Below are 18149 nucleotides of genomic sequence, written 5' to 3'. Positions count from 1 at the left end.
GAAAAAGGAGAAATCCATGAAAGGGCTTAGCACAGTGCCTGGCACAGAGTAAGCACCCAGGAAATTTCGCTATTGTTATTCTTCCATTTTCGCCACCCATCCCTTGTCAGAGTGAAAGGGCTAACAGATAAAGGTCTTGGACTAGGAAAGCATGTTCCAGTCAAGTCTCCAACTGAAACTCAGTGACAGTCATTTGACATCTATCTCAACTTTTCTGAAAATGATATTTGCTGTACGTACCTAACACAGGGCTTACCTGGCAAGTGAGGTTAATGCAGATACTCTGCTTTGAAGAGTGGAAAATGCTGTATGTGGATGTTGAGTTGTCATTGCTTCACAAAGAGGACATCACCTTCAATCTTCTCAAAGCTTAGAGTTGAATGAATTAATTTGTCGAAGACATCCTTTAAATCTTAACTCTCCTGTCTTATTTCAAATGCAATTCAATGTATATATAGATTTTCACTTAGAAATTTTATAAAGTACAATCAATATCTTTGCAATACTTAAGGAGGTTACTGATTTTTTAGAATTTCTCTCTCTCTCTCTCTCTCTCTCTTTTTTTTTTTTTTTCTGGCTGTACTCACAGCATGTGGAAGTTCCCAGCCAGGGATCAAACCCATGCCACAGATGAACTTGCGCCACAGCTATGGCAATGCTGGATCCTTAACCCGCTGTGCCTTACAGGAGTTTCCAGGAATTTCTCTTTAATCTCTATTAATCTTATTCCCATTTTAAGAGCACTCGATGTACATGGCCCAAATTGTTTTTAAAATAGCCTGTCTACTGTAACAGCAGATCCAAAGGTTGTCTCTTAGAAGGAAGTTTAATTTATTGATGAGAGGGTGAGCTAATTGTCAGTGCTAGCTGTCACATCCTGCTGAGGTGACAGTTTGTGACTCCTCCTTGTGGCATTTCTCACAGTGGCCCTTCTGACTGTCTAGGAGCACTGTCCGTCAACAGCTTCATTGACTCACATGCAAACGAAAGCCCACTCCATCTGGTTATGAAGGTGCCGCAGGCCTAGATGTGCCACAGGTTATCAAAGCTAAAAGGAGCCTTCCAGAAGACTAGATTAGGGAAAACAAAGATCAGCCCCCTAGACTCCCCAACCTGCAGTTAGCATCAACAGTACGGAGTGATTTCAGTGTTCTTCGCCCACTGAGCTTCAGTTGGCTTCACAACCCTTTTCCGGCGTGGTCCTCCACAGCCGTGCCATGGGTTAGAGCTGGCCCTCATAAACCCTTTCTCCCTCCCCTGATCCGGTTCAGCTTCTTATATCCAAGCAAAGAAGCTGAGGCCAAGAAGAGTTAAATGACTGGTCTAAAGACGCATAGGTGGTATTGGAGCTGGGGTCTGATCCCATCTGCTTGGTTCTGTCAGCTGTAGTTCTTCTTCCTCACACTCCGAAATCCAAAGAACCACATCACACCCTTATCTCAAGATCAGATTTTTACCTCTTGTCTTAGAAACCCAGAACAGGAACCAAAAACTCATTCATTTGCTTATAAGAAACTGACTCTGGTCACTCATAGTAAGACAGGGGTGGATAATAAAGGGGACATACCCCCCCCCACACTTCTATTTAAGACAGACCAAAACTTGAGAAGATGTGCCTAAAAAACTGTACCCAAGCATGCTTATTTTCCCTCAGAATAATGCATACCCTGCTTCTTGTATTTCCCTTTAAACATGGAGAACACATTTGTGCTCAACTTCCCTGAACCCACTCAGCAGTACATATTCCATGCCACCGAGTTGTAACAGGCTGGATGAGGTGCTATCCTGACAGCAGTCACCTTCTCTGCATGCTGCTTTCTGTGATGCTCCTAAAACTGTCAGGGCAGAAACTTCGTCTCAGAAGCCAATCTCTGTTTCATCTCTGTGCATGCTTAGTGCACTGATGGTGATGCCTCTCTTGGAGATGAGCTATAGTCACATCTCAGATCTGCACTTGAAAATTTCACTTTCAAATCATGTGGCCGTGTGTCTAAAAGTGGAATGTCGAGTTGAATGTTGTCAGAGTCTTGAAGTTCTGAGGAGAGTGGAAAAAATAGAGTTTGGCAGTGCTCTCTTGGGTCCATCTTTTCTACACTGACAGTATTTAGAGAAACTGGAAGGTACAGCACGTCTGGTTAAAAGAAGAGGAGATTGTGGGGAAGAGTGCACTAAAGGTACGATCACCGGGGCACTTCTGACCTAACTGGAGAAACTTCATTTCGCTAAACTCCATCCCTAAGCTTTCTTACCGCTCTTATTTAGTATCTTCCTGTGTTCTCCAAACAGCTCTGAGATCTTCCTACGCAAGCATGGTGTTAGGAAAAGAGCAGACCTGGATTTGAATCCCTGTTCTGCTACCCGTTAGCCTTGGGGAGGTTGTTCCACCTGAGTCAGTTGTCTCACCTGAAATGGGGGCTAATAACCCCTACCTCCCGCTATCTGTGAGCAGGAAAGGAGTCGGGGTAGATGCCTGACACTTAATTAACAAGCCCTCAGTAAAAATTAGCTGTTCCTCCAGAGTGGGTAGCCCCTCGGCAGTGAAGTCCAGGGTATCCCCGTACCTCCATTTTCATTTCTTTTCTGCCTTAACGCAATCCCTAGAAGGGTGTCCCTGTCCCCAAGCACTTGACACCAAGCCGTGTCCGGAGCTGAACACTCCGCTTCGTGGTATTCGTTTCCGTCTCTGAGATGAATGAGACAGGATTCTGTCCCCCGGGAGTCCATATTCTAGTAACTGGTAATTATGTAGTTATGAGCAACTTACTTAACCTCTGTGTGCCTTGGATTCTAATTTGTACAATGGGATTAATAACCCCTTCCCTGCTCTCTTTAAATTTGGTAGTAAGGACCATATATATAATAACTCTTTAGACTCTACAGCATCATAGAAATGTGAAGTCTTAGCAGCAAATGCTTTTCTGCATGAGTGGAAGTCAAGAGTAATTCTCCTTCCTGTGCCCCCAGCTGCTGAGCACTTAGGAGTTCTGGAGCAGGAAGTTATGATTACGAGTAAATGAGAAACTAAAGAGGCCCTTCTATTTTTAAACTCCTCGGACATCAGGCCAGTGCTCCATGACTACCTCGTGAACATTAACGCTATTGCCAGATTACCAAGGAATTTGCTACTAAATGAAGCTGTGAATTAGTGGTGGTGACTCGCCAGGCCGTGGAGAGGGCCTGGTAAGTCTAGAGCCCTCTTTCGCCTCACAGACAGAGGCCTTTAGGAGTGAGATGAAAAGTAGCCTGTGTTGCTACAGGCTGGCCCCCTGGGCAAATAAAGAAGCCCATTATCTGCATCTAAACAGTCTCAGGGGTTCCGGTTGGAGATTGATGACCACAGTGGCAAGTCCTTGCAGTCTGGGAGAGTGGAGAGCAGGGTCCCAGGGGCTCCTATCGCTGACGGGCGCCTGAGCTGTCAGGAAACCATGGCCATAAGCCCCCTGACAGGATGAAGAAATGGATCGTTGTCATCAAAAGCGTGTGTTCAAGCACCTGTCTTCCTAGACAGTCTGCTAGTCGTGCAGAGTAAGTCCCTCACCCAGTTCTGACTCCTGAGAGCTGACAGCCTAAAACAGAGATGTCTTTTTCTTTTCATTCACTGCATGGATGTTTACTGAGCTGGGGATGTGAAGACAAAACCAGTCCTTTTACAGAGCTCATAGTCTACTCTCATGAAACAAAGGGGTGATAGATACAAGGAGAGCTGATGAGGCCTGAAAGCAGCGTGAATACGCAAGAAGAGGTTGTGTCATGGAGCGGCCCAGCAGGGTGCTCTCAGGAATTTTGGAAAGGAGGAGGTCTTTTCCTTAAATAATCAGAGAAGGCTTTGCGGTAGCACTACCTTAAAAATAGCCTTGCAGAGTTCCCATCGTGGCTCAGCAATAACAAACTCGACTAGTATCCATGAGGATGTGGGTTTAATCCCTGGGCTTGCTCAGTGGACTAGGGATCTGGTGTTTCTGAGAGCTGTGGTGTAGGTCAAAGACGTGACTTGGATCCCATCTAGCTATGGTGGAGGCTGGTAGCTACAGCTCTGATTCGACTCCTAGCCTAGGAACTTCCATATGCCACCCATGTGGCCCTAAAAAGACAATAATAATAATAATAATAATAGTGTTGACTGTGGAGTTCCCGGGTGGCTCAGCAGGTTAAGCATCTGGCATTGTCACTGCTGAGGCTCAGTTCACTGCTGTGGCACGGGTTCAATCCCTGCCCTGGGAGCTTCCACATGCCATGGATGCAGCAAAAAAAAAATTAATTAAAAAATTAAATAAAATAGTGTTGGCTCGAGTGGTACCCCAGAATCTCTAGGAAAGAAGGCAGTAAAGGCCTTGAGCTGGGGGGAAGAACTCTTTTGTTAGAGGTGGGGGGCTGTGGGAGTGGCAGGGAAGGAAAATGTACCACAGTGGCTGTGATGATGGTGGCACAACACCGACTGTACTAAAAGCTGCTACATTGTACACTTTAAATGGGTGAATTGTATGGTGGGTGATCTGTTATCGAAATAAAGCTTTTTTTTTTTTTTTAAGAATCCACGAGAGAGGAATAGACATGGGGACAGCAAACCTCATAGTTCTGGGGTAACAAACGTTTAGGAGAGAGGCCCTTGTCACTCATTAGGGACTTTGGCCTTGAAGGAGTGTTGAACTTATCGAAGGAGATGGAAAGGTTGGCAGCATTTTGCATCTGCCAAAATGTAAGACAAAAGGGACACATAGATTGGGTACCTGTGCCCTCACCAGGCTACCAAGACAGAATTGTGGAGGAAGGGGGACCTCTTCCCTGCACTAGCTTGATTTGGAAGGGAAAGAGTGTTAAGCATGTCTTGTGGAGAGGTTATTTCTGGAGGCCAGCACCAAAGAGTCAAGAAGGAGTACGAGCAGATTTGTGTTCCCATCTGCTTATTTATTCAGGTTGAGTATGTGGATGAGACCATTTTGGCCTTGATTCATCGTATAGGAAAAAAAAAGGTGGGGGGGGGGGCTTTAATCTTGACTCCCTGGGCCTTTAGTCCATTAACAGCAAGAAAGATACTTTATAGGGAGTTCCCGTCGTGACGCAGTAGTTAACGAATCCGACTAGGAACCATGAGGTTGCAGGTTCAATCCCTGGCCTTGCTCAGTGGGTTGGGGATCCAGCATTGCCGTGAGCTGTGGTGTGGGTAGTAGACGCGGCTCAGATCCCGTGTTGCTGTTGCTGTGGCTGTGTCATAGGACGGCAGCTGCAGCTCCGATTGGACCCCTAGCCTGGGAACCCCCATATGCCATGGGAGCAGCCCTAGAAAAGACAAAAAAAGACCAAAAAAAAAGGTACTTTGTAGAGTAATGGGAGGAGCAGGAGGCAAATCAAGGCAGACTGGTTTTCTTTTGTTGTCCTTGTAGTTGCTCTTCTTTTGTGTCTTCTGGGCAGACTGGAAACCTATTCTTTCTTCCTCTGCTCACTGTTCAGCTTTTATGCCCACGTGTTCATTACCTTGTAGGACATGGTCCGGCGTGGAGAAATCATAGACAACGACATCGAGGATGAGTTCTACCTCCGGCGCTTGGATGCAGGGCTCTTTGTTCTCCAGCACATCTGCTACATCATGGCGGAGATCTGCAATGCCAACGTGCCCCAGGTAGGCGGGCACTGCCCCTGGATGGGCCCAGCATCCCCGCCCCTTCCTTGCCACCTGCTTAAGTAGAGACTCCCATAGAAAGAGGTGGATTACACTCTCCTTGAATTCCTTCACTCTACACGCTCCCTCTTTTTGGGGGATGAAGGTGAGGTGAATACTATTGATACGATATATTTTTGTAGCTACCAGGACAAATGATGCTTTTTCTTTCTCTCTCTACTCTTTCCCTTTCCCATTAGATTCGCCAGAGGGTTCACCAAATCCTAAATATGCGAGGAAGCTCCATCAAAATTGTCAGGCACATCATTAAGGGTGAGTTGGACGTTTTGCTTGTGTCTGGGGCTCCAGAGAATTAGGCGATGGTTACTTTTCTGTCTCTGTCAGTATCCCTGGAATTTGGTGCGCCTCATTCTCTGCCCTGCAGGCTTAAGTGTGTTGTCTGGCTCATCTTGGTTAGAATACTGGTGACTAGCCCAGTTATTCTCTGCTTCTGACCCTCCAGTTCTAGCGTTTTTAAAACACATAACAAATAAGAAGCACCTAGGGCTTGGAAATGTTTGTTAAAATGTAAAAAGAAGAAGAAGAAAAAAAAAACGCACCAAACAAGAAACAAACAAAAAAATCCAGTTTCAAACTTTTAGTAGAGGGAAATTGCTTTCTTAGGGAAACAAAACAAGGAAGTAACAAGAACTCCCTGGAATTGTGCAAGCAGAAGGAAGTGAGTTCGAGGCAGGCGGTGTGGTGCGGTGGAAGAGCACCCTTGCCTTCCAGTGCTAGCTGGTCTGCTTTCCCCCGGCCGTGTGAGCTTGGTCTAGAAGGAATTTTGCAAAGGTTCCTGATATACTGCATGATGGCATCCACTCCAGTGCCTGGGCACAGAAAGCGCTTAGGTGAGCTTGCTTCACCTACCCTAGGAGTCCCTCAAACACTCTTGCATCTTTGATCCAGGCCTGACTCCGCTGGAATGGTTCCCAGTTGGCCTCCAGTCAGCCAGCAAGCTCTCAATCAGCCCTGTGGTGCAGGCCCTCCCTCAGGCCCTTTAGCACAGACAGACTCCCGTGGCTGTCTACATAGAGGCCTGTGTTGGACTTTACAGTACTGATAACGTCAGAGTTCAGAGAGGGTTGTGATGGACAGAGCGGCAGGCACATCCTTTCTCTCTCTGACTGTTGTTCTGCCCCCTTTCTAAGGTGAGGGATTAGGGTAGATTTACTCAGAGGGTTCTCCTGTCCGTGGCTTCTAACTCCCACAACAGGTGGGAGAGGAAATGGGGAAATAAATGATACATATGATACAGTGAAGAGGGGCTGTGGGCTTCAGCTCCTGCAACTGAATCGTGGCTCTGCTATTTACTGTGATACCACAGGCAAGAGACCCAGTGGCCCTGGAACCTCATAGAAGGGGTGAAAGGACTAAATGAGATGCTACGTGGAAAATGTCTGACCTTAAATTAGTTCTCAGTAAACGTTAGCGCTTGTGAGTATAAACTGTGACACCACCATTGTCATCATCAGGATGAGAAGTGAGACGTGGCTGAATCCCATGGGAAGCCTTGTGGAGGTAGGAGCATTGAGCTGGTCCTAGAGGCTGGCGCAAGGGCATTCCAAAACCCAGGAACAGTGGGAGCGAAGCCCCAGGACTGGAAAATGGGGCGATGATGGTAGATCCATTGTGCCCACTTTGCAGACGGAGCATCTGAGGCGTTGGAAGCTGTGGTCCTCTCCCTCAGAGAGAGGACAGGGGGACCCGGTTCGTGAGCTGGCCCAGCATCCCCCATAGTGGCATCCTGGCTGCTCCCGTCTCGTTCTCAGTGTCACATTCGCATGAATTACTCCTCAGAGTGTCATGCCGTCTCCTCCCTAAGGTGCAGCTGTGGTGATTTGCAACCCCAGCCTTTAAATGGCATTTATTTTTAACGCCCGCATGTTCAATTAGAACTTTTTATTACTCTCAGCTCTATTCTCTTGCATTTAGGCTTCTCCCTGCACCTCCATCCCTCTGATCAAAACAGTGATCTTTGAAGAAAGGAAGGGTGTTTTAACAGGTGCTGACACGTAGTAGGTGGATGTTTTTCTTTCAGAAATCCTAGCACATATACCTTCCAGTTACTGTGAACCAGACTCCCTCTCACTCAGATCCTGGGTTATTCCCTGAGTGCCTGTTAACGTGCCAGGCACATTCTGGGTGCTGAGTAGACGTTTGTTGGTTGACTGTCTGGGCAGGCGAGCAACCTACACAGATGCCGCGTTCATCCCCTGCCCCGCTCTTGTTCCCCTCCCCTGCTTTCTTCCCCGTCTCTGTCCAGATTCTCGGGCTCCTCCCTCCAGACCAGGTCCAGCCCTTCAGCTCGCTCTCCCTCGCCCTTCACAGCCAGTCCATTAGTAAATCTGCCATTCGTGCCTTGAATCCATCCACTTCTCTCCATCTGTTATCTCCCATCACAGCACCCAGTTTATTTCCTTCCTAGCCCTTATCACAGTCTGTAATTATTTATGTCTTTGTTTACTTGTTTTGTGTGTCTCATACATTAAAATGTAAGCTCTGTGACATAGGGACATTGTGTGGCTTGTCTCCTCTGCACCTAGAGCAATGCCAGGCACATAATGGACGCCTGGTGAATATTTTCAGCATTGTTGAATTAAACCCCACCCTCGTGTGGAGTTAAACTGGCAAATGTTTGCTGAGACTCTCCCCAGGGCTCAGCATGGCCCTACATACTGTACCACTAAGGTCCCACGGCGCCTGCCCTCATGGAGCTCATGCTTTTCTGGGGGATAGAGATGCAGAAATGGCCAACGCTCATTCAAGCCAAGCCAGACACACATTCCAGCAACTTCTCAGCTAGCCTTGCTGGCTGCCAGGCTCTGAATCCAGTCCTAGAGATACAAGGAAGAATAACTAAGATCCTCATCCTTGAGGGTTCACGGTCTAGTGGGGAGAAATCCTCGAAACTAATTACAATGTGATAAGTGCTGCTTTAAAGTAGTGAGCAGGGTGTTAAGGGAGTGATAAGGACACAGTAATGGAGGCACCGGCCAGACCCAGGAATCCAGGGAAGGAAAGGCACAGCCCCGCAGAGGGAGCAGAGGCCCAGGGCAAGTGGGGTGTGGGAGGCGGGGCTGGAGAGTTGGGCAGGGTTGGCCGTATTGCTGAGCAAGGCGCTCGAGTTCTGGTGGGTACATGGCGAGTGGGTGCGGGTAGGCCCACATCCCTTTGCTGGCCAGCAGAGAGTGGACATTCTCATTGTGACTAATGACAGTTTGAAGTCATTAGCACAGAGGGGATATTTAAAGCTAGGGAATTGGATGCCATTGCCCGGTTCAAAGAAGCCCTCACAGGACACTGACCGCTTAAAAAGAGAGAGAGACAGGACAGAGAGAGTTCTCTGCAGGAGGCAGGAGGCAGGGTAAGGTTATAATAAGGGGCTCACGCTGACTGACCCTGGGAAGCCCGCCTGCCTGGGGTGTTGAGTGGTGGAGCTGGACCACAGGCCGGCCTCTCAGCAGCCCCTGAACTGGTGCGATGAGCACCCTCAGGACGGTGGTGAGGCTGCAAAGGGCTGAGGCTACAGCAGGGCCGGGGGGTGGGGGCTGGGCTCTGCTCCAGGCCCACCTCTTAAGGCCTTCACTCCCTCCCCCTCCTCCCTCTACCCTTCATTCCATCAAAATGCATGAAAAAACAAAACCTCATAAAGAAAACCAGCTCATCAGTCTGTCCTCTTTGATTTTAATTTTGTTTTTCAGTTGGGGTTGCTTCCTTTTTTTTTTTTTTTTAACGTACTAATTAGATGCAAGCTTTTTTCTTTGATTTTATGGCCTCCATATTTCCTAAGTTTTGCTGGCAGGATGACAGCTGATGTATCCCTCGAGGTCTCAGGAAAACGCTGATGAGGCAAGCCCAGCAGGGGACTCTTCCCGTTAGATTTCGGTCCCCTTCTCACAATTTTCCTCCCTCCTTTTCTGTTGGGGGTGCCGAGAGAGCTGGGAATAATTGACGGCTCATTAGAGTGCCTCTTTCTGCAAAGTGCTTACTCGGTGCTCCCAAAGTCCAGCCTTGCCTGGAACTGGCAGCAGCTCTGGCCTGAGGCCTGTGCTGCCCACCTCGGGGATGGTAGTCTCTGCCAGAGAAGGACCGTGTGCTCCTCACGGGCAGTGACAGTCATCCTGCCTGGCCCACAACTGGCCCAGAGAAGAGGTTCAGCTCCTGCTTATTGGGGATGCTGCTGGGGTGGTGCTTTAGGCTTCTTTGTGCTATTCCAGAAATCGGGACCACAGTGGGTAGAGCAGTCACTCCCAAACACATCCTCTGTGCCAAGCTTTCGGTGTATGTTCTCTGGTTCTCACAATAGCCCGGAAAGCAGAATCACAGTCTCCAGCTTGCAGAGAAGGTAGCCAAGACCCGTGGAGGTTAAGGGATGTTGCCCAAGTCACCCGTAGTGCTGGAAACTGGATCCAAACTCAGGACTGTGTGCAGTCAGTCTATCATCTGGCATAAAGGAAAGCTCTGACTGTGCCAGTGGGCTGATACACTCCTACAGCCTTTTAAGAAAGAAAATTCAGGGTGTGCACCTTTACCAGAGCACCCAGTGGCATCATGGGGCACTAGGTGGGCTCCTTAGATGAATGAGACACTTAGGAAGCCCTGTCCCCAGGGGAATATGGTCCCACCACAGGTGAAATAAAGAACCACAACACAAAGGAGATTGAAGGAGTTCCCGTCATGGCGCAGCAGAAACAAATCCAACTAGGAACCATGAGGTTGTGGGTTAGATCCCTGGCCTCGCTCAGTGGGTTAAGGATCTGGCGCTGCCTTGAGCTGTGGTGTAGGTCACAGACAGGCTCACATCCCGAGTTGCTGTGGCTGTGGTGTAGGCCAGCAGCTATAGCTCCAATTAGACCCCTAGCCTGGTAACATCCATATGCTTCAGGCGCGGCCCCAAAAAGACAAAAGAAAAAAAAAAGGAGATGGAAGTCGGTGCTAAGATATGACAGGAAGCACAGTTCATTCTGCTGGAGATTAAAAAAGGCTCTTGAAGATCCAGAGAAGCTGCATAGAAGGAGGTGCTTGGTTTTTTTGTTTTTTAATGATTTTTAAAATATGCCTAGGACTTACATTGTACCCATTGCAGCCCTCACCTCCACCTGTCCATAGAACTTATTTTCATCTTGCAGAACCGCAACCCTACCCATTAAACACTTACCCCCCATTCCCACCCCCCTCAGCCCCCGGCAGCCACCGTTATACATTCTGTCCCTACGACGGGAGGACTCTTGAGTAAGGACATACCTTCTCGAAGCATGTGAAGGACCTCTGCAGACAGAGGCGGGTGTGCATTGAGTGGTCCTCTCCTTGGGTGAGGAGTGGGAGCTGTGACCTGGGAATACTTTTAGTACAAATTCTGGTGCCAGGGGGTTGCCATGGAAGCCTCTGGTGCGTCTCCTGCATGTTTCAGTCGCTGGTGGAAGTTGTTGGAAGATCATGTGGTGCCGGGCTGTTTGGCAGAGGAACACTTAGAGGATTACCGACTCAAAACTCTTTGACTGGTGGCGAAAAGACTGAGCCAGAGACTCCGGAATGTTTTCAGAGGTTGGCTCCCTCCCAGCCCTTTGATGTCCGTGTGCGCTTTATGGCTCGACGTCTTCTCTGAGAAGTTCATAAACATGTACCTCCATATTGATTTGGGGCTGTTGGCAACCTGAGATTTTACGGCTGCAGAAGCTGATGGAATTTGCCTTTGGATGGCACGTGGGTGTGTGTGTGCCTTGGACCAGGTCACAGCTGCTACGGCCTCTGGGGTTTTGGAGGCAGGAAAAGGATCCTGGAGAGAGGCCTGTGTGTTAACCTTGGGCCTGCCCCTCTCTAAGCCACGGTCCCTGCAGCTGTAAGGCGAGGATGACCTGCCTCGGAAGGTTGCTGTGAGAATTAGATGAGGCACATAATAGGCGCCCGATAATGTCAGCTGCCTTCACTGTTGGGATTCGTGTCCCGGTTCCCGAGGGAAGAAGTAGGCTGAGAGGCACAGATCAGCATGCATTCTGGCCCTCTAACTTGGGGTGAGTGAGTACATAACATGTTTGAGCCTCGGTTTCCTCCTTTGTGGAAAACAAACCCAGAGTGAATGCTGCCCTCAGGCAGGTGAGCTTGAGATACAGTTGGGGCCCGGAACAGAATACTTACTGGCAGGTTCCTTCCTTCCCTTCCCTGGCCTCATCCTTCCGCCAGTGCTGGCAGCAGCCTAGACTCAGATGCAGGCAGGAAGGCCCGTGGCCCAGCACCCAGACCACACTCCTTGGGGCCTGGCGGGGGGTGGGCGGGGTGGGTGGTGCTTTTCCAACCAGCTCAAGCGTCTTTGGGAAAATGGACTGTGGGAGTGTGGCCCTGTTAGCATCATCAGCAAAGGGTAAGTTTCCCTCTCTTTTTTTTTTTTTTGTCTTTGTTGTTGTTGTTGTTGTTGTTGTTGTTATTGTTATTGTTGTTGTTGCTGCTGCTATTTCTTGGGCCGCTCCCGCGGCATATGGAGATTCCCGGGCTAGGGGTTGAATCGGAGCTGCAGCCACCGGCCTACGCCAGAGCCACAGCAACGCGGGATCCGAGCCGCGTCTGCAACCTACACCACAGCTCACGGCAATGCCGGATTGTTAACCCACTGAGCAAGGGCAGGGACCGAACCCGCAACCTCATGGTTCCTAGTCGGATTTGTTAACCACTGCGCCACGACGGGAACTCCCTCCCTCTCTTTTTTAAGTGGGTTTCATTTGAATGACCCCCCTGGTGAAACCTATATCCCCACTTGCAGCCGCAACACAGCTTCTCCTAGAGAAGTGACCTTAGCGCTTCCATGTTCATCATTGCCGTTAAGGAAGCTCTGTTAGACCTCAAGGATTTTACTTTCCCGTTAGTATTTTGTGATTATTTCCATGTCTTCCACGGTTTTCAGTGTAAAAATATGGGCATTCCTCTTCTCCCTGCTTCCTCTTCCCCCTGCACTTTTTAATGTAATGGGTGCGTGTTTAAGGCTTACGGTCCAGGGCCCTAAACGGGCTTGTGTGAGCCCTGGTCCTACTCCCTGTCCCGGAAGAGAGTCCTTGCCCTCCCGCCAGCCCGGGCACCCCTCTCCCTCTTAACATAAACAGAACAGCTTGTCCTCCATGTCTGAAGAGTAAACCTGCTGTCTGAAGTTTGCTTTAATATGTATGCGTTCAGCACTGCTGCCTGTTTTTGAGCTCCATCAAAGCCTTTGTTGTAAGAGCATTTGAAAATGCTGGGGAAGTGGAGACGGGAGTTGATGTGAACGCGGTCTTTCTCACTCTCCGGCCGGACTCACCTGCCTCCCTCCCCAACCCCAAAGTTCTCCCTTCATCTAGCATCTCTTTCTCCTGCCTTCTCTCTCCCTGTCTCTCTCTCTCTCTCTCTCACACACACACACACACCCCCACACACGCACATGTGTGTGCGCACACACACGCACACCCAGCAAAGAGAACTCTTTCCCAACCCCTCTGGGAGGAATCTGTTCAATATTTATAAAGTGCTGCAGCAGCTATAATAACCAGCCATGGCTGGCTCCACCAAGATTTGCTCCAAACAGGATTCTACTCTGGAAACAAAGAAGGAGTTGGGGTAAGGGGTGGAGGATGAGGGGTAAGGGGTGGAAAAGGGAGGGCCAGTGGGAGAGCACCAGGGGCTCGTCAGACCTGGTTCTGGGCCTGGCTCTGTGGCTGGCTCACTGTGGGACATTTCTGAGGGCCCCACCAGCCCTGACATTTGGTGACCCGGCCTGAGGGTCCATGGCCTCGGCAACCCCCTCCACATCTGTTCTGACCACTGAGGCCCCTTTACCTCTGGCCATTCCCTCCAGGGCCTTACCTTTTATGAGGTGTTGTAGCCAGACGCCCTGCCAGGGCTGGGCTGCTTTGGAGGTTTCTCCCCTCCCAGGATGGGGAACAGGCAGGGTAGGAGACTGCTTAGGTGAGAGGCTGCCTCCGCAGGGACCAGCTCCCCCGCCCTCCCGTGGTTTTGAGGTGCCCTTTTCACTCCGCACACAAGGCTTGGTTTGACTCTCAGCTCCTCTGCATCCTAGACTTGGGCGGTGGCTTCAGTTCTGAGAAGCCCTCTGTTTCCCCACCTGTAAACAGAGATGGTGCCTGGGCTTTGGAGGAAGGCTGCAAAGATTGAACAAGACAATATAAAAACGTATAAATGCCTGGCCCCTAATCAGTGTTCACTACGTGTGAGTTCCTCTCCACCGAATACAAGGCAGCCCCTCTCCCAGATCTGACTAACCTCCTTCATGGCCCACTTCCAGACAGCGGGTGACCTGACTGTCTCGTTCCCCGAACTCGGAACAACACAGGAGACCCGTTCATCGTGCGGATGCTCTGGTTTCAGTGGTGGCACGTGTTTTTCTAAGGCCTCGGGAGGGGTGATTCAGCAAGGGGATGGATACAGGCTTTGGTTCTGTACTTTGCGCATCCCTCGAAAGAGATTAGGTTCCTCCAGGGAAGCTGGCTTTACTTGGAAAATCACTCTGCCCCAAAGGATCAGACTCTTTCTCCTCTTCCCTCTCTCCTGGGTCTGAGAATACATTAGGAGAACAAAGTGTTAGTTCAATCCATTAAGACTCTTGCTTTCAGACCATCCCTCTGAGGGTATTAAATGCTGTAATGGTCATTTCTCTCTCCCGGGGCAGCGACTAGATCGTTCTCAGGCAGTAAGAGATAGCACTTACAGACAGCCCCTAACCTTGTCCTGCGGCCCAGTTCCCACTCTCCTGTCCCCCCAGACCGCCCTTTGAGGAGCCTTGATAGAAGGGACCGCAGCCCTGTGCTGCTGGAGGTGATGGATGGGCCTCCCAGAAGGGGATGATTTCTGGGGGGAGACACACAGCTGGCACATGTCTGAATCCCAAATCCCATTTTCTGGCACATGTCCAAAGTAATAAAGAGGATGGAGGAGACATGACGAAGTGGCAGGAGCAAGATAATTTCCCTGGCGGGCGGGGTGTGGTCGGGAGGTGGGGGAGGGTCTGCACACTTTCTTCTCTTCCCCCCCAGTCTGGGTCTGATATGGATCTGCAGGTGTTTTATTATGCAGAAAGCTCTTCTCTTGTTCCTTCTTGGGCCACCCCCGTCAGGGAGCTGGGGGCGATGCACAGGCTCTGAGAGCATATTCACAGCACCCAACCTGGAGTTGGCTCTCAGCCAGGCTCTGCTGGCACTGAGCTGGCCGGTGAAAGCCCCTCCCTTCATGAGGCTGCCAGTCCAGCGGGAGAGGGGAGACTAGAGAATGATCTAGAAGTCAGCCTTGCAATGGGGACAGAGGCCTGAGGACAGGGGAGCAAGAGTCAGAGGTGACCAGGCGGGGCTTCGAGGAGAAGGTGTCCTTTAAGACGGTCCTTGAGGGATGTGTGGCATTTTCGTGAGAGTCGTTGCTGGCCCGAGCAAAGCAAGCTCAGGAGGGATCAAGTGTTTCCTGAGCGCGTGCTGTTTCTAGGCTCTTGACGTGCATTTTCAGAGGAGACCAGGCAAGGCCACCTAGGACTGTGAGTCGGTCAGTGTTCAAGCAGGGCCCACGGTGTTGCCCCCCGTCTCGGAGGGCGAGGGCAGGGCAGGGTCAGCGCGCAGAGGAGCCGGGTCGCTGTCCTCCCTCCCTGTCCACCAGGCTCTGTGTTCCTGCACGTGGGGTCAAAGCAGGAAGCTGGGGCCCCCTCACCACTCAGGCCCTGCCCTCTCATCCCCAAGCTCTACGCATCCTCTCTGTGCCATAGCCCACCCCTCTCCGCCTCCGAAAACCGGGTGACCGTGGAATCTGGGGGCGGGGGCTGGGACACTTAGGAGAGTAAAACGGAGGGGTGTCCAGCATCACGCTGGGACAGCCGGGTAAGCGCGACCGTACAGTTACCCCCTTGACCCTCTTTGACCGTGTCCTCTAGAAACCTGTCCGCAGCAGCAGCAGCAGCGCCTGTCTTCCCACCGTCTCTGGGCCTATGTCCTTTATCTTCCTCTCTCCCTGAAACCGCCTCTCCCTGGGACGGGCCCTGGTACCTCTTTCCTCCCGCCTGATCTCTACCAGTGGAGACAGGGGAGGGCTCCTCCCTGCTCCCCTCCAGCCTCTCCAGACCCGTTCTTTCTCCCTCCCCCCCCCAAAAATCCATCTGTTTGAATCCCATGTCAGTGGTCTGTACCCCAGCACCCTCCTTGGTGTGGTGCAGGCACTGATCCCCCCACTCCTTGGAGGACTTTGGGGCTCACTACCACCCTCTCCACCACTTATTTCTTGGTGACTTCAGAATCCACATCTCCTTCTCTCACACCCCTTTTCCAGTCTGTCAGCATACATCTCAAATCTGAAGGCTCCCCTCTGCCGTGACCTCCCGGGTCCAAGCCACAGCTGAATCCCATCTCCTTCCTCTGTCCTTGGCCCCTTCAGGGCATCTTCCACGCAGTAGCCAGAGTGAGCTGGTTAAAAGCCAAATCATGCCATTCCTATGCTGTAACTGCCCATCTCGGGGGAAAGGCCAAAGTCCAGGCAGCAGCCCGCCCCCTCCCTGGCTCCACACTCCGCACTCCAGTCCCACAGCCCCTTGCTCACCCTCCGAGGGAACGGGCCTGCTCCCCTCTCAACCCCTGCACCGCTGGCCACTCTGCCGCTCTCTCCCAGATGCTCCCACACGCGCCTGCTGCGGGTGTGGGATTCCCCAGCTCTGTGAGGCCTTCTGACAGCCACCCCGTGTATTTTATTTACGTTTCCGTTTGTCTCCCCAACTAGAAAGTAGACTCCACAAGCTCAGAGCTTTTCACCGGCTTTGATCAGGCTTTATCCGCATTGCCTCAGTGGTTCTCAGACTGAGCAGCGTCAGCACTGCCTGGAGGACTTGCTCAGCCGGCCTGCTGGGCCCCCTCCTCCTCACTTCCTCATAAGTAGTCCAGATTGGGTGCCCACGTCTGCGTCTCTAACAAGTCCCTGGGTGACCTTGCTGCTGCGGGTTGGGGGTCGAATGCCCTGAGAACCACTGATCTGGGCAGCACCTGCCCGCAGCAGCATCCACTGTGTGTGCTGAGTGAATAAAGGCTGTGCTCGGGGAGGAATGTGGGCAGGAGAGGGGAGCTGGGCCGCCTCCACCAAGGGCCTCAAGTTTGGCCACAGCTGCCCCTGTGGGTGCCGTCGGAGACGTTAGAACAGCATGCACCCATGGGAGCTGGGGTTCAGGGAGAGGTCTGAAGTGACCTGGGCACGATGGACCCCACCCCTAACCCTGCCCTTGTCTCCCCAGAGTATGCAGAGAACATCGGGGACGGCCGGAGCCCGGAGTTCCGGGAGAACGAGCAGAAGCGCATCCTGGGCCTGCTGGAGAACTTCTAGGGGCACCTGGCCTGGGTGGCAGGGACTCTCTCTGGGCCTCCCCCGGAAACAGTTTTTATGCAGCTCAACATGACTTTTGGAGAAATTAAAGCTAGTTTTGGTATTCCTGGACTGGCATTCTTCGTACCCTCTAACCTTAACCCAGTACTTTTCCTAGCCACGCTCACGGGACTCGTCTGAGAAAGCTAGTCGTTGACCCCACCCTTCCAATGGGGAAACTGAGGCCCGGTGGCAGGTGGGTGGTCGAGTGTCCACTGTGGATGCCCCGGGGGTTGCAGTGAGGCCGTCCGTCGCAGCTGGGAAGGAGAAGGCACGGACTGGGGGCCTCCAGGCGTCCAGCCCTGACACAGAGCCTGGGCACGTAACGGGGGGCACGGGGCTCACGCAGAGGAACCCGGGGAGGGCTTCCGTGGCTGCGAGGCCGGCCACAAAGTGCTCGGTGCCCAGAGCAGCGGTCCGAACCCCAGCCACTCGTCAGAATCACTCTGCCTGGAGGGGGGACTTCAACGTCCACATCGGGGAGTTCCCATGGGGGCTCAGTGGGTCAGGACGGGGGCATTGTCACTGCAGTGGCTCAGGTCTCTGCTGTGGTGCAGGTGTGATCCCTGGCCTGGCAACTTCTGCAGATGCGGCCAAAAAAAAGTCTAGATCAATGTTGGGCCCCAGCCTAGAAGGGAGAGAACAGAATCCCTGGGCCACCCAGGCGCTGGCATGGCTCTAAGCCCCCAGGTGATCCCGAGTCTCAGGATGAGAGCCGCCACTTTAGAGGAGACAGGCCTTGGGTCCAAACCCCGGCTGCGGTGTTCACCACCTGTAGCAGTTTGGATAAGTGACTTTGGACCATCCTGCATCTCACTTCTTTGTCCTTCAGAATCGCAGCCTCTCCCGTTTGACAGGGCCTGTGAGAAAGTTGGTCTCATCCTTTACAGAAGGCAGCAGTCCTTTAGCATGTTTTTAATGTGTCGCAAAGAATAGAGCCCTCAGAAGCGGAGAGTGGAAGACCAGCCCGTTCAGAATGGAGTGTTTAGCCCAGGGGCAGCAGGTGGGCTCCAAGGCTCCTTGCGCCCTGCCCTGTGCCAAGGGCCGCCATCCAGTCAGAGCAGCTCTCCCTACTCACTGGCCTGAGGTGACATGCCAAGCAAAATCTGTTCGCCATCCCAGGCAGGGCCCT

At 51.6% G+C, this 18149-nt stretch overlaps 1 protein-coding gene across 1 annotated transcript in view; it reads left to right on the top strand.

Annotated features, from left to right (window-relative positions):
• The window catches only part of CTNNBL1 (catenin beta like 1), a 179174-nt gene extending 162093 nt beyond the window's left edge, over nucleotides 1-17081 (top strand). Inside the window, exons 14-16 of the mRNA XM_047771120.1 lie at nucleotides 5480-5617; nucleotides 5857-5929; nucleotides 16890-17081. Of these exons, the coding sequence (XP_047627076.1) occupies nucleotides 5480-5617; nucleotides 5857-5929; nucleotides 16890-16978 (300 nt within the window). The 3' untranslated portion in view covers nucleotides 16979-17081. The remainder of the gene's footprint in view (nucleotides 1-5479; nucleotides 5618-5856; nucleotides 5930-16889) is intronic.
• Nucleotides 17082-18149: the final 1068 nt, after the last annotated feature.

This window comes from Phacochoerus africanus, chromosome 3 (genome assembly GCF_016906955.1).
Source record: "Phacochoerus africanus isolate WHEZ1 chromosome 3, ROS_Pafr_v1, whole genome shotgun sequence".
Classification (NCBI taxonomy): domain Eukaryota; kingdom Metazoa; phylum Chordata; class Mammalia; order Artiodactyla; family Suidae; genus Phacochoerus; species Phacochoerus africanus.
This window is presented reverse-complemented; position numbering and strand designations above follow the sequence as displayed.